The 13807-nt window shown below is 43.1% G+C and overlaps 5 protein-coding genes across 7 annotated transcripts; 3 read left to right on the forward strand and 2 right to left on the reverse strand.

Annotated features, from left to right (window-relative positions):
- Positions 1 to 290: 290 nt before the first annotated feature.
- On the forward strand, positions 291 to 1677 carry LOC6557162 (probable syntaxin-8B). Its single transcript, XM_001983408.2, has 2 exons — positions 291 to 405; positions 462 to 1677. Exons 1-2 carry the CDS (start codon positions 380 to 382, stop codon positions 1141 to 1143), a joined length of 708 nt encoding a protein of 235 aa, XP_001983444.1. The 5' UTR covers positions 291 to 379; the 3' UTR covers positions 1144 to 1677.
- Positions 1678 to 2038: 361 nt separating this feature from the next.
- On the reverse strand, positions 2039 to 3987 carry LOC6558205 (cytochrome b-c1 complex subunit 2, mitochondrial). Its single transcript, XM_001983407.2, has 4 exons — positions 3782 to 3987; positions 3511 to 3644; positions 3151 to 3454; positions 2039 to 2979 (listed from the first exon to the last, which is right to left on the reverse strand). The coding sequence occupies exons 1-4, from the start codon at positions 3824 to 3826 to the stop codon at positions 2131 to 2133; spliced, it is 1332 nt and encodes a 443-aa protein (XP_001983443.1). The 5' UTR covers positions 3827 to 3987; the 3' UTR covers positions 2039 to 2130.
- Positions 3988 to 4222: 235 nt separating this feature from the next.
- Positions 4223 to 5170, reverse strand: LOC6557231 (26S proteasome non-ATPase regulatory subunit 8). Its single transcript, XM_001983406.2, has one exon. The coding sequence runs from the start codon at positions 5078 to 5080 to the stop codon at positions 4286 to 4288; it is 795 nt and encodes a 264-aa protein (XP_001983442.1). The 5' UTR covers positions 5081 to 5170; the 3' UTR covers positions 4223 to 4285.
- Positions 5171 to 5246: 76 nt separating this feature from the next.
- LOC6558140 (survival motor neuron protein) lies at positions 5247 to 6077 on the forward strand. The gene has a single exon (XM_001983405.3). It carries the CDS (start codon positions 5326 to 5328, stop codon positions 5995 to 5997), a length of 672 nt encoding a protein of 223 aa, XP_001983441.1. The 5' UTR covers positions 5247 to 5325; the 3' UTR covers positions 5998 to 6077.
- Positions 6078 to 6172: 95 nt separating this feature from the next.
- LOC116806542 (nuclear RNA export factor 2) lies at positions 6173 to 11667 on the forward strand. 3 transcript variants are annotated; one of them, XM_032743526.1, is made up of 9 exons: positions 6173 to 6194; positions 6249 to 6484; positions 6563 to 6739; positions 8888 to 9166; positions 9235 to 9372; positions 9432 to 9578; positions 9646 to 9747; positions 9868 to 10989; positions 11070 to 11667. In XM_032743526.1, the coding sequence occupies exons 1-9, from the start codon at positions 6173 to 6175 to the stop codon at positions 11382 to 11384; spliced, it is 2538 nt and encodes an 845-aa protein (XP_032599417.1). In that variant the 3' UTR covers positions 11385 to 11667. The 3 variants fall into 3 exon arrangements, with proteins under 3 accessions (XP_032599417.1, XP_032599418.1, XP_032599419.1); XM_032743527.1 differs by having other exon boundaries at positions 6252 to 6484; XM_032743528.1 differs by having other exon boundaries at positions 9868 to 11006; positions 11070 to 11136.
- Positions 11668 to 13807: the final 2140 nt, after the last annotated feature.

Consider the following 13807-nt stretch of genomic DNA (forward strand, 5'->3'; position numbering starts at 1 on the left):
ACTGCAATTTTCTCAAACAGCAAACAGCTGTCTGCTGTTGTATTTTGCTTGCTTATGCAGCCCTGGGTTATGTTAATGACATTTGACTTCTGCATTGGTTTTCAAGCCTGTTAGCAGTTTGTCAAAATGCAATTTTCAGATAAAAACTTAATTTCTTGCTTGATTTCATTAAAAACGCAGATTTAAACTAACACAGATTTATTTTGTTGTAAAATTAAAAAATGCGCGCCACTCGCAGCTGTTTATAACAGTACCATTTTAGTACAATGCCCAATGCTGTTAATCAAACAGCTGAGCGCGTTGCACAAAAATAACATTGGAAAACGAACAATAAAAAACGACGCATAAAGAGGAACGCTTACAAATGCGTTAAGTGAACATGTCGCTGGTGGATCATGACTCATGGTGAGCACAATAATTATTATTTATCAGTTACTAAATGTTTGACTCTATTGCTGCAGGGATATCGAGCATGAGGGCTGCGAACGTTTGCGTCGCAAGATTTTGGGGCAGTTGAACGATCGCCGCCAGCTGTTGGTCAACTCCAGGGAATATGTTCAGCTAACGGACAGCATACAGATAGGCATTGAGCAACTACGCAAGGATTTGAAGCATCTGCGCGTGATGCTGGACAATGCCATCACCTGGGAGACGAGTCCCCAGCACGAGTTGCAACAGCGTCGCATCAACTGGGACAAGTTGGAGTCGCAGTTGCGGGAAATCGATGCGATCTTCACGAGCAGCACACGCGCCAATCAGTTGGCGCAGACAACGACAAGCGGCTCGTTTTGGCAGGCAGCTGGCAGCAATGATGCACCTGCTCCTCCCCATCCACCTCCTCCCCACGATGTTGTCTCGCTGCAGCAGCGCCAGGCTGAGATTCTGGATCATCAGAATCGTGGCCTGGAGGCGCTGTCAGCGACAATATCGCGTCAACGCAGCCTTGCCACACAACTGGGCCAAGAGGTCGAGGATCAGAACGATCTGCTGGACAATCTGTCCAATACGATGGGTCGCGTCGAGCTGGGCGTGCAACAGGAGACGCGCAACATCAGCCAGGTGAACAGACGCGACAGCACCTGGTGCTATTGGCTGCTGATCATTTCACTCTTCGTGGCCATCATTGTCGTCATCTTTGTCTAGTTAACTGGCGAATGTGTCCACTTATCCAATTGTTACATATACATACAAATATCTATGTATATACATATATATAGATACAACCCATATTTTATGTTATCTGCAAACGCCTGCAAATTCCAAGCATTTTTCATGGATGGTAAATCAAACAAATCAAAAAATACATATAAATAAACATAAATATATACAGCATATATATATAAAGATCGAATATCTATATGATATTCTATAGCCGATATAAGTATGCCTTTACTGTGGGTAATTTTAATTATGTTTACACATCAACTATTCCAAAATCCACTCAGTTTTTTAAGTAACTCAAAGATATTTCCTAAAACTGTTTTTAATTTCACCAGATCCTTTTACAATAATTTTGAAAGTTATATTTTGCTATAAATTGTTTGTAATAAAGTTAAAAAAAGGTTTACTTTAAAGATTATTTATAAACAGCAGTCGGTCATTAAAAGTGTTTTAAGAAATAAGAATTTCAAATGGCATCGATAGCGATTTTCTAATAAATCAAATACTCTTCAATAAGATTATTATTTGCTTAACTGTCAATGAATTCATTCATCATCTGATCCCAACTCGAGTTTCAAGATGCTTCTTTATATGATACCATTTTTTTAAATAAGCACACAATATTCATTAGTTTATCTCAATATCTAATTTCAATCATGATCTGCCCTCATCTCCAGATATTTTTTACAGACTAAGATCAGAATCGTTTTCGGTTCGTTTCCAGCACGGATTGAAAAATGCGATAGCTATTTTCCAAGTTTATTTTCTAATAAATGTAGTTTTTCACAATATTTATTTATCTATCAATAAACTCATTCGCTGTCTGCTTGGCTCATCTCCAGTTATATCCAACTATATAGTAAGATCAGCTCTTGAATCGTTTTCGTTTTGGTTTCCAACAGGTTTATTTGCAGCACGGATTTAAATTACATTTACGGTTTTACATGGGGTGATCGATTAACTAGAGACTTAAGCCAATTCGGAGGCGTAGGGCACATTGGCCAGGTGGCCGATGGCGCCGACGGACAGCTTAGAGCTGGCCACCTTTTTGGCTGCGGCTTGCACCTGTTGCAGCGAGATGCCATCGATGGCAGCCACCAAGGCGTCGGCTTCCAGAACGGTTCTGTTGAGCGCCGCCTGGCGACCAATCACCTTGATCAGGCCACCGTCCGAGGAGTACTTGGCGATGGTGCGTGCCTTCAGCAGTGCCTTGCCGCGAGCCACATCCTTGTCGGAAATGGAACCCGCTTTCAGAGCGCGCACAAGAAAATCAACAGCTTTGCCAATATCCTTGCCATCGGCGGCAGCCACAAAGCCAAAGAGGCCTGCATCCGAGTAGCTCCTGTTGAGTGCACGGAAAGAGATGGGCGCATCTCCGCCAGCACAGTTGACAGCCTCGCCAAAGGCACCCGCTGCCTTGCCACGTTTGGTGGCAGCACCGGCGCCAACAGCCTGCGACAAGATGGCAAATGCCAAAGCCTCCTTCTGATTGCTGGCAGCTCCACCCTCGCCAGCCACTGCGACTACGGCCCGGTGTCCTGCTGTATCTTTGCGTGCATCACCTCCGTAGTAGCTGGACGAGCTCTGGGCAGCGCTGCCGCCGCCACTGGGAAAGCTTAAGTTCTGGGCAAAGCCGGAAAGCAGATTATTCTCGACACCGACACCGACAACAGCAGCGCTGCCAGCGGAGAAAGTGCTGGCCACATAGTGCAGCAGACTCTCCGGGGACAGTTTGCCCAGCTGGAAGCGGGGCATGTAGATGGAGTTGCCCAGACCACGACGGAAGGCGGCCTTGTGGACCAGCTCAATGGCGCGCTCCTGCAAAAGATCAAAGTTCAGATTTATTCTTCACTAACAATATTTAAAATGGGAGTGGCAATTGATTATTATTTATATTTCAATTTGTGAAATTTGTATTTATAATTTATATTTATGTATATGATTTTATCTATATATTTATTTATATTTGCGTATTATTTATTAGCTTACCTCTGTGGTGACCGCATCCAGTTGATTGTGCAGTGTTTTGGCATTATCCTTAATCTCCCATGGCTTGAAAGCTGGCTGCAGCAGATCCTGCATATAACGCAGACCTGTCTCCACATTATCCGCTGTCGTCTCCACGGTATACCCCACGATTTCCCGATCTCCCCAGGTGGTCAAAGTGCCACCCACCTGCTGAATGTTGCGCTGTATGGCAAATGCACTCGATCTCTGGGTGCTCATCAGCCCGGCGAGGCGCAGCATGTGGGAAGCGCCCTGTGTGTCATAGGCCTCATTACGGGATCCGGCACTGCAAAGAGTCTTACAGCTTGAGAGGAAGCAGCTCCAATGAGGCGATAAACTTACCGCAACACAATCGAGACACGGGCAACGGGAACGGAGGCATCGGCTGTGGCCACAACCAGTTTGTTCTCCAGAACGTTCACATTGATGGCGGAAGTGTCGCCAACGAGACGTGGGCAGGTGGCATAACCGCGTTTCTAGTCAACAAAAACAATAACAATTACAAATTGCAAACATTTTTCTTGAAGTTTTACGTAACACGATTTTGACCAATTGGAAGTTTTTTCTTTTTTGTTGGTTAAGTTTGGCGGGTTGACAAGCCCCAATGACTTACAGCGATTGAGCGCAAGAGATGCGTCTTGCTTGCGTTGCAGGCCATTGCGTTGGTTATTCAACAAATTTGCTAACAAATTTTTACTTAACAATTAATCGCAGCGAGCGACGACTATTTTTCCCACACCCGTTCGTTGCTACAAATTAGCGATGTGCACCGAGTGCCAAACTATCGATGTGCACCGAGTGCCAAACTATCGATGTGTTCATCGATATATGAGTTGTGCGGCCACACTGAACTACAATTTTAATGTTGAAATATTTACTATATAGACAATGATTTCAAACTAGACTTCATTGCATTGGAGGCCATATTCAATAAGTTTTCCACCAAATTCTATAACAATTAATCGCAGCAAAGAATTTTTTCCACTCTTTCAAAAATCGATGTACTTCAGTTATAAAGTGATCGATACATTAGTTGTACGGCCACACTTTACTATTACAATTTAATTTTTACTTTATTTAATGTATTATTGAAGTATTTATTATAGTTACAATGATGTTAGACTATCATCTCCAAATCACGCGCATAGCTGAGCACCTGTTCCGCCAGTTCTTCCGATGGCAGCAGCTCCTTGGGCTTGATGCTTCGATCGGTGAAACTGTAATTTCCATTGCCTTCCAGTTTCCACTGGCGTTTCTCGCCAAAGGCTTTGATCTCGTCCGGCACACGAAGATTGAGTCGCTTTGCGGCATCCTTGGCAGAGATTTTCTCGTAGGACATTTCAATGCAGGCACCAATCTCATCACGCACGGTCTCCACCAGCAGATCCATGAAATAATTGTAGATCTCGGCGGGCATTGAAGAATTTGCTTGGAAAATCTTATTGTAGCGTCCCTCCATGATGTACTGTTCCAGTGCCAAAATGGGTCGGATGTACTGATTATGCTGAATGATGTCAACCGAGAGCAGTTCCAGCTCGGTGTGGAAATCAGAGACACGATTCCCGGACAACAAATACAGCAAATTGAGGCCAAGTAATTTGTATTTGTTATCCGATTCGCCGATGATTTTGGCATAGTCGTAGTAGTAGCACTTCAGCTGAGACATGTACCGTTCGAAGGCGAGCAGATCCTTGCTGAGCACACTGTGCTCCACGGCCACCTCCAACACGGAGCGGGCCAGCAAAAGTTGTCGCTTTGAGTTTTGGGCATCGTTGCCATCTGTGGGCAGAAAAGCCAATTTTACCAGCGCCACTTTCAGCTGATCCAACAGCTGCCCACATTTCGGCGTATTTGGCGGTTTCTTTGTCCATTCAGCCGTAAGCTCCTTGTAAAGAGACTCCACTGTAGCCATTTTAATATAGTTATTTAATAATTTTTAAAGCAAAACACAATTTGCGTGCGGAGAATGATTTTCGCTTTTGCTCTGCTTCTTCCTTTACCTCTTTTATTGCCATTCACCGCGCGACACAATATCTACTCAGGTGACAACTCTTGTTTTCTTGTCGATATGTGAAGCAATAGTATCGATAGCTGTAGAAGACGCCGACACATTTTTTGACATTTTCGCAAATTTCGAAACGAAAACCGGCTTTAAAAATGTCAGAGGACAAGAATGTTTGGGATGATAGCCTACTGATTAAGGCATACGATGATTCTGTAAATTTGGCCCGTGAAACGCTCGCTCGTCGCATAGCCGATGCGACCAATCGACGCGAGGACAACAGCAAAACCGCGGCGGAATCGGAACCGAATCAGGAGAATGTGTTCCAAGTCGGCGACTTTGCCAGGGCCACTTACACAGATGGCCTGGACTACGAGGCCACTGTGCTGTCCATCGATGAGCAGACACAGAAATGCGTACTGCGCTACGTGGGCTATGAGAATGAACAGGAAGTGCCACTCTCGCTCCTGCTGCCCAGCTGGGGCAACAAAGCGCGTAGCGAGCAAATCTTAAGCGCCAAGCAAGCAGAAGGCGGAGAGGAGCATCAGCAGCTGGAGCAGGAGCAACAACGTGCAAAGACCTCCAAGAAGTCGACGGGCAAAGGAAAGCAGACAAATCGGGGACATTTGGCAGGTCCTTCGCCGGGTTTGGTGATGCCACCAATGCCACTGGTGCCGCCAATGTTTACACCAGGCGGTGGCATCGATGGTGAACCAGAACAGGATTTTGTTGCCATGCTCACCGCTTGGTACATGTCCGGGTATTATACGGGACTCTATCAGGGCAGGAAGGAGAGCAGTGCCAAGAAGAAGACAGCAAAGAAATAAATGAAAATGTTTTCACTTGCTGTAGAGAGCAAGACTCTGTTGTAGCCATTAAGAAAGATATACATTAAGAATATACAAAATTCGAGCATACATTTTGTTCACTTCGATAAATTATCGTTCTCGATAATTTAATCCAGTGTTCATTGTTTTGATCGGTTATCGTTTGACAGCCAAAATGCCGGCGAGTCGAAATCTGCGTAAGGTTTGCATTAAATTATAAAAACAAATAATAAATAATTATTCGCTTGCAGCAGCGGATCGCATTATTCAGCTGGGCGATCGCTGTAAACCGATTTTAGTGCTTTATCAGAATGCCCGAAAATACTACAAATGTAAAAGTTATCAAAATAGTCCGGGCATCAACTGGCTCGAGATTCGTGTGAATCACGAGGGTGTTCTCAATTTTACGGCGAATCCGCATCAGCTGATTCTCAACGCCATCTTCGATGCTGTCGAAGGTCAACAATTTATACCAGTCAATTATAAGGTGGGTGTTCAACTTGACTTCTCTAATCTGTTAGAGATCTCTGTTAATTTGCTGTTCATTTTATGCTGAATTTTGCAGTGCGGACACCTTGTGGACAGCTTTCTCGCTCGCTCCTGCACACCTGCCGTAGACAATCTGTTTAAGCGCGGCTTGTGCATTCAGGTCTCCACCGGTGCCAAGGTTTATTTGACCGTCTGGTTCAATGTGGCCGAATACAATTCGCAACAGATTTTACCGATTGTTATAATTTCACAGGTAAAATTTGAAGTTTTTATGAAGTTGGTCACAAAACTGGTCAAAAGTTAAAATACCCAAGACCTGTGCCAAAGGTTAGAGCGCAAAAATCGACTGTCAATAACAAGGCGAGAGTGTTGCTGCTATCTTCACACACATACTTAAATCTGTGTTAGAAATGCAGCTATTTCTGCACATAAAAAAACATCCATCGAACGGTAATTCACTCACACACGCGCTCAGAATGAGCAGTATAACCGGAGTAGAAAAACAGTACGCACCGTTAAAGACAAAGACACGAACGAAACTCGATCGCTTTGCACACGCACCATTTGACCGCATCAAAGAGAATTAAATACAAACAAGTAAGAGTGCTGTACTCGAGTGAGCTGTTAAATATATTCTAAAACTATTGGCAAATTTCCCTATAATAATAATAAGATCTGCAAGTGCACTCATTTCTTATGGCAAGCCCAGGCAATGAAGAGTGAAAAAAACGAGCAGCGCATGTTTTTATTCACAAGCCCGATCTGATCCTAGCTGACTGACAACAAACACGTGCATATACAGTGTCTCTCAGTTAAACTGGAACAGCGCCTAGCAAAAAATGTAATTGCTTGCCATAAACTAATTATCCAACATTTTTCAAAAATTCCAAAGACCGATGGTAGGTACATATATTAACCACCTAAATGACTATATGACCCCCATAAACTGGGGTTTCCCCACTTGCTAGGTCGCGTTATGTAAAAAGTACCTTAATTTTTGGTCACATAGAATTTGGACCAGGGGCGTTTTGGACACCTGGGTGCCATAAAACCCGGATTTTTTACGTCAGGTTGATTATTTTCGGTATAAATAGACCTATCCTTCGTAGTCAGTTTAGTTATATCATGCATTTCGGGTGCCAGCAGCCAACAAGGACTATGGACAAACGGACTATCATTGAGCAACGGAATCTCATCCTGGAACACTTCAAGATTGGATATTCACATCGCCAAATAGCTAAAATGGTAAATCTAAGCACCACAACTGTATTCAACGTCTTTCGGCGCTTCGTCGACGGAAATCGGATAGAGGACAAGGGCAGAAATGCATCAAACAAGATTTTCACCGAACAGGAGGAGCGGAGGATCATCAGGAAAATAAGGGAAAATCACAAGCTATCGGCTCCAAAACTGACTCAACAGGTGCAGGATGAAATGGGGAAAAAGTGCAGTGTGGAAACTGTGCGCCGGGTTCTGCGCAACCATGACTTTAATGCCCGAGTACCACGGAAGAAGCCCTTTATAAGCGCAAAAAATAAAGGGACTAGGATGACGTTCGCCAAAACCCACTTGGACAAGGATTTGGAGTTCTGGAACACATTCATATTTGAAGATGAGTCCAAATTCAACATTTTTGGCTCAGACGGACGGAATTATGCGTGGCGACAGTCCAATACTGAGATGAATCCGAAACACCTAAATGCAACAGTGAAGCACGGCGGAGGAAGTGTCATGGTATGGGCATCTATCTCGGAAGCCGGCGTCAAAAATTTGGTGTTCATTGAAACAACAATAGACAAGAATGTGTATATCAATATATTAAAGGAAAATTAACTCCAAAGTGCCGAGAAGCTAGGAATCCGACGTACTTTCCGGTTCTACCAGGACCACGACCAGGACAACAACCAAGCATAAGTCCGGATTAGTTCAGTCCTGGCATATCTGGAACTGCCCCCACATGATAATTCCACCGGCCCAGTCTCCAGATTTAAATGTTATTTAAAATTTTGGGATTCAGCTCAGTATTGGACTGTCGCCACACATAATTCCGCCGTCTAAGCCAAAAATGTTGAATTTGGGCTCATCTAGCTAGACACTGGACCTATTGAGATGTGAGACACTGTATCTTCAACTCTTTTCGGCGCGTGCGATCAAGTGAGATAGCTAGCGAGCACACCCGTCAACGAACTCGATTGGTGGCCTATATTCTTTTCGTTGCTTTATTTTCGCAAGAAACTCACAGCAATACAAGTGTTGTTATCTCTTTTCGCTGCCTGACAAAACGATTAAGACTGATTAGCGGGATTTCAAAGCAACGGGCGTAACGCCTGCTCATTATAATAATAGACGAGATCATTTTTAAAAGATTTATTTTTGCTATTAAATAAAATCTTTTAAACAGGTAATTGACCACCTGTTGGACAATCTGGAGAATTACCAGGGCGTGCAGCGAGTGCTGAATCTGAGCAATTTCGGTACAAATCCGTATTTCAGTAATTTTGTGGTCAGATTGTCCAATTTGGCCACGTTGCAGCTGGTGTGCACAACCATTTACAACAACGATGATCGCCGTCGATCGATTAATGGCTTTAATCTGGCCAATAATCAGATTAGCGATCTGGGACCGCTGAAACTCTTTGGCGATGTCGACTATGGCCTGCTCGATCTCAGCGGCAATATGGTGAGGGTTCATCACCTATTTAAAACTGCAAACTTTTCTCCATTTCAATGCCTCTGTTACAATTACAGTTACATTCCTCAAAGCGTCTTTGTGCCGACTTGGCCCGTTTTCGAGCCAAGCAAATAAATCTGGCTCAAAATCCCCTAACCCGATTGGCCAACTATCCTAACTGCCTGAGGCCATTAATTGGCAATTTTGAGATTGTGGTAAGCTAAACTGTGGTTGCTAGTAATGAACACTCTTTACTACTAATAAGTCTTTGCAGGATGGCGTTCCATTTGAGAGGCTGGGAAAGTTGTACACGCCACTCGACTATGAGATCGATACGGAGTCGGATGGCGTCCGAGTTGATGCCAGATGCAAATCCAATTTGGCCCAATTTAAAGACAGCGATGATTGGCATGCATTTTTGGTACGCGTCACTCCTGGGTTCTTTTGCAACAATATGAATAATTATGATTTGTACCAAACTATTGTAGATACCTGATCCGGAACACGAGTTTTTGAAGGAGGCTTTTTTCAACTTTTTCTTTATTTCGGTGTCGCCAGAATTGAGCGAATTTTATCCCTGCTACTATAGGGTGAGCTGGATTAAGCTTGTTTAACTATCTATACATTATAATGCAATTAAGACACATTTAGATTACTCTTCGAAGAGTCTATACATAATTAAAATAGCATATATATCATTATGTTTTTAGTATATTGATGGCGAGCATAAATTTCTGGTACGTTGCTGCTACGATCAGATTGAGTATCTGGTGCACAGCTGCAATCTGATGATGGAAATACCTCAACTGGTGGCAGATGGCGAGGAGCACGTCCTAAGTCATAGTCGTCGGATACCCTACTATCTGCGGATGGGCGTCTGCGTCTTTAGACAGGGCCAAGTGGAGCCCAAGAAATGCATTGAGCTGGCAATGCAGAAACGCTACAGTGCCATCAATCGTGTGCTCAACTTGGAACAGTTCCAAAAGGCCGATGGCCTGGAGAATGTGATTGTACTCCTCAGCTCACCAAAGATCCTGCAAAGCATACTGAGGATGGCGGCACGCAAGTTTCTGGGCAGTTGTCAGGATCTGCGACTGGGCAGTAATGGGATTATAAGTCTGAATAGTTTGCGCACATTATCGCTACTGGGCAGTCTACAGGCGCTGGATCTGGGCTACAATTGGATCCATGATTTAGCAGATATTGATGTGCTGCGAGAAGTGCCGTTGAAATCGTTGCGTCTCCATGGTAATCCCATGTGCCGCAAATATCCTCTGCCCAGTGCGTACATCAAGGCTGTGAAGGAAATATGTTCGGGTCTGCTCACGCTGGATGATGTGGATCTGAGCAGTCGGTCGGGTTTGGCGCCCCAAAAAGATTACCTATGCGATACAGCTGCCTATGAACTAACCGGGGAGCTCTTCTTGTATCCTTTTCTGCGTGAATTCGAGCAGCTGGATAAGCGCATTCATTTGAGAAGATTCTACTCGGATAAATCCATATTCACATTGACTTGCAGTTATGATATTACACGCTGCGCCCGACCATCGAATGAGCTGTTTAAACGCATCAACAAATACAATTATCATAGCAGAAATCTGTTGAAAAACTCTCGCGACACGTGCCGCATCAATGTGGGTGCACAGGATATTATGGAGGTCCTCATGCAGTTGCCAGTGGTTACCCATGATTATGTATCACTGCAGACGAATGTGCTCCACTATGACCCCAATATGGCTGTGATCTATGTGAATGGTGTGCTGCGCGATGAGCCGGAATTGTTGCTCGCTTTTAGCAGGCAGTTTGTGCTCAAAGTGGATGCTGTAGGCTTGGTAATATAGATTGATAGGTAGCTTGTCTAAATCGCATTCCATGCTAAAGTTTATTAGTCTTTTATTCTCTCATTCAACAGGGCGTTGGAAAGCGAGCGCGTCGCATGAGGATCGTCAATGAGAGTTTTAACATTATGAATCCCGCCAAGAAGCAACTGAGAGATGCCTTTAAGTTCCAGGTGGTCGCTGAACCAACACAACTACAATCCAAAGAAGACAGCTCAGTCGATGGCAAGGAGCACAAGCTGCACATATTCAAGGAGTTAACTGGACTGCGTCCCAAATGGTGCACGCGTGTCGTCCAAGAGGAAGCCAACTGGGATTTCAAACTCGCAATCGAGCACTTCTTAGCCATGGAGTCCGCCAACGAATTGCCAGATGATGCGTTTCTCTAAAAGCTTAAGAAGGTAACTTCATCTCGTTGCAACTGGCCTTGTACTGTTGTCTGTTCTGTATCTAGCCGCATAAAAAAAGAATTTAATTTTCAATAATTTGTGAATTGGAATCAACAGTAATTCAAATAATCATCGTGATTAGTAGTAAGGCTTTAGGATTGTGTAAGTCTCTCTCCTATTCTATGATTCACACAAGTTTCCACATATCCAAATAACAAGCTCTTGCTTTTCTTAAGAATTTTACCGTCTTCTGCTGAGCATAATAAAATGTGTTTTCATTTCATTCATTTAGTTCATTTTCGAAGCGTTCGCGTGTGGTTCTATTCTACTCACTGACTCTTGTTTGCCGTTAACGGTTTGTGCGAATCGGTTAAGAAATCCATTGCTTCTCTCGAACGCATTTCAAACTATCAACTATATAGATCTGCCCGGATTTTAACTTACTTGTGTTTGATTTTGTGGCGTTTTAAATGTCGCATTAACATAATTTATCAATTAAGTATTTGGCAGCAGTTCACAATTGTGTCGTATATACATAAATCTCATTTAATTACCTTAAAATTCCATTAAATTCAATATGAAAATTTATTTAGTTAAATATTAGCACCTTTTAATTGTTTTTAAATGTCAAATACTGTGTGAGTAAACCTGTTTCCGACGTTTGCCAATTATTGTTCTCTAATACTTTTGATTATATAATAAATATGATGTGCCTTAGAATTATTTGAAATTTGATTTCAAATATGGTGGAAAACTGCAGCAATTTGTCGGTCACAAAATCATTAGCCTAACTTCGAGGCAGCCTCTACATATATTAATGTGTGTGTATATGTTTGTGTGCGTAAGTGTTGCCATTTTCCTTGACTAAAATTTCATCAGAATCTCGGTTGGAGGCTCCACCCTCTTATTGACTTGACCAAACTCAACTCAAGTCAACTCCTTGGCAGACGCCAGGCGAGCAATTTAAATGCCACTCCTTTTTGGACGCTACACGTCTCTCCCTCTTCCCTCCTTCGCCCCATCCCACTTTCCCCTCTAGTCAGTGTCAGTCTCAATCCCAACACGAGCCACATATGACACTCGTTGCGGCTGGTTTTGGATGGCAGTTCAAGGATATCGATAAAGGGCTGGGCCACTTAATTTTCGTGCGCTTTCCTTTTGCATATAAATATTCAATTCGCAATTTTGCAGCTATGCGTTCGTATAGTGTAAAACTTCTTGTTGTTGAGCACTTTTCATGGCTGCAGTTGCAGTTGCAGTTGTTGGCCCAAATTCGAGTCGCGATCAGGTAGCTGAAACGCGAAGCGTTAACAACAAGCAAACACACACACACACACACACACACACATGCAAAGAGCCAGGTGTGTGTTGTGTCACATTCTTGTAGCGGTTTGCTTTCATACACATTATAATACATAGTTGAGGCTTCAATACTAGAACACTCCCACTTGTTTGTGTTTGATGTTGCCATACGACATTATTTAATGAGCCACAAAATAAACAGAAATGCGCCGAGAACTAAGAACTGAGCGTGTTTAATTAGTTAAGCTGCACTCTATCTAAATCTTTGGGCTTGAAGTCGCGTGCGCCTCTTGGTCATTAATCTCGGCACATCTCGCACAAGTGTGGGCAACATTTCTGTCCACTATCTACCTCAGTCCCGAGTCTTGTTAACGCGATTTGTTTAATGTACTGCTTAACTTATCTGGCCCGCAAACAAAATCTATTTAATTGCTCGGAATTGTATCATGAACATTGCTGTTGACTTGTTTCTCCTATTTTTTATATTTTTCGTGGTTTGATGACATGTCACCATTGTGAATTTGTTAATTTATTTGAGTGCGAGCTAATTATTTTTATTGTGACTTTCGAGTGGCGCGTTTTAAAACGCGTGCAAAACGCGCTCGTCACAATCTGCATGTTTACCTCAGATAATTGACTCAGACAGCAGGTGGTGGTGGAGGGGGAATGGGAGACTCAAACAGCAGCTGTCATTACGTCAACCGTCAAAATAAGCGTAGCTATTCTGGCCCAATTGTCTTGGCAGATCACTGAACCCGTTAGCAGCGAATACTTTCTTGCTGGGCACAAAGTAAAAGGGTCACACGCTGTGTAGCTCAGCAAACCACAAAAGAGAAGAAAATAGATAAAGAAATATGCATGTTCCCAACTGATTAATGTTAGGCGCATTAAATTTCAGCGCTTTTCATTCATATGCAAAAAGTTGGACGCCGTCGAAAATTAGTCGGGAATTTCGCTTGAGTATTTTGTTGAGCTCATCACAAAACAACATTTTGTTGTTGTTGTTCTTTGTGTTGCTGTTTTAACGTTGTTGGTCAAATCAAATGTCGTGTCAAAACGATTCTAAGGCGTATCATGTTAATTATATAACCAAAAGTAAAAATAAAGTATTTAAAAATAAA

The sequence above is a fragment of the Drosophila grimshawi genome, unplaced genomic scaffold (genome assembly GCF_018153295.1).
Source record: "Drosophila grimshawi isolate 15287-2541.00 unplaced genomic scaffold, ASM1815329v1 contig_44, whole genome shotgun sequence".
In the NCBI taxonomy this organism is placed as follows: Eukaryota; Metazoa; Arthropoda; class Insecta; order Diptera; family Drosophilidae; genus Drosophila; species Drosophila grimshawi.

What these genes read in the sequence shown, in the direction of transcription:
- LOC6557162 (XM_001983408.2), top strand. Translation starts at nt 380, where the DNA reads ATGTCGCTGGTGGATCATGACTCATG. An exon ending in CTGGTGGATCATGACTCATG is followed by an intron (nt 406 to 461) that starts GTGAGCACAATA and finishes CTATTGCTGCAG; the next exon opens with GGATATCGAGCATGAGGGCT.
- LOC6558205 (XM_001983407.2), bottom strand. Translation starts at nt 3,826, where the DNA reads ATGGCCTGCAACGCAAGCAAGACGCATCTCTTGCGCTCAATCGCT. An exon ending in ATCTCTTGCGCTCAATCGCT is followed by an intron (nt 3,645 to 3,781) that starts GTAAGTCATTGG and finishes TTTGTTGACTAG; the next exon opens with AAACGCGGTTATGCCACCTG. An exon ending in TGGATGCGGTCACCACAGAG is followed by an intron (nt 2,980 to 3,150) that starts GTAAGCTAATAA and finishes GATCTTTTGCAG; the next exon opens with GAGCGCGCCATTGAGCTGGT.
- LOC6557231 (XM_001983406.2), bottom strand. Translation starts at nt 5,080, where the DNA reads ATGGCTACAGTGGAGTCTCTTTACAAGGAGCTTACGGCTGAATGGACA.
- LOC6558140 (XM_001983405.3), top strand. Translation starts at nt 5,326, where the DNA reads ATGTCAGAGGACAAGAATGTTTGGGATGATAGCCTACTGATTAAGGCA.
- LOC116806542 (XM_032743526.1), top strand. Translation starts at nt 6,173, where the DNA reads ATGCCGGCGAGTCGAAATCTGC. An exon ending in TTTATCCCTGCTACTATAGG is followed by an intron (nt 9,748 to 9,867) that starts GTGAGCTGGATT and finishes TTATGTTTTTAG; the next exon opens with TATATTGATGGCGAGCATAA. An exon ending in AAGTGGATGCTGTAGGCTTG is followed by an intron (nt 10,990 to 11,069) that starts GTAATATAGATT and finishes CTCATTCAACAG; the next exon opens with GGCGTTGGAAAGCGAGCGCG.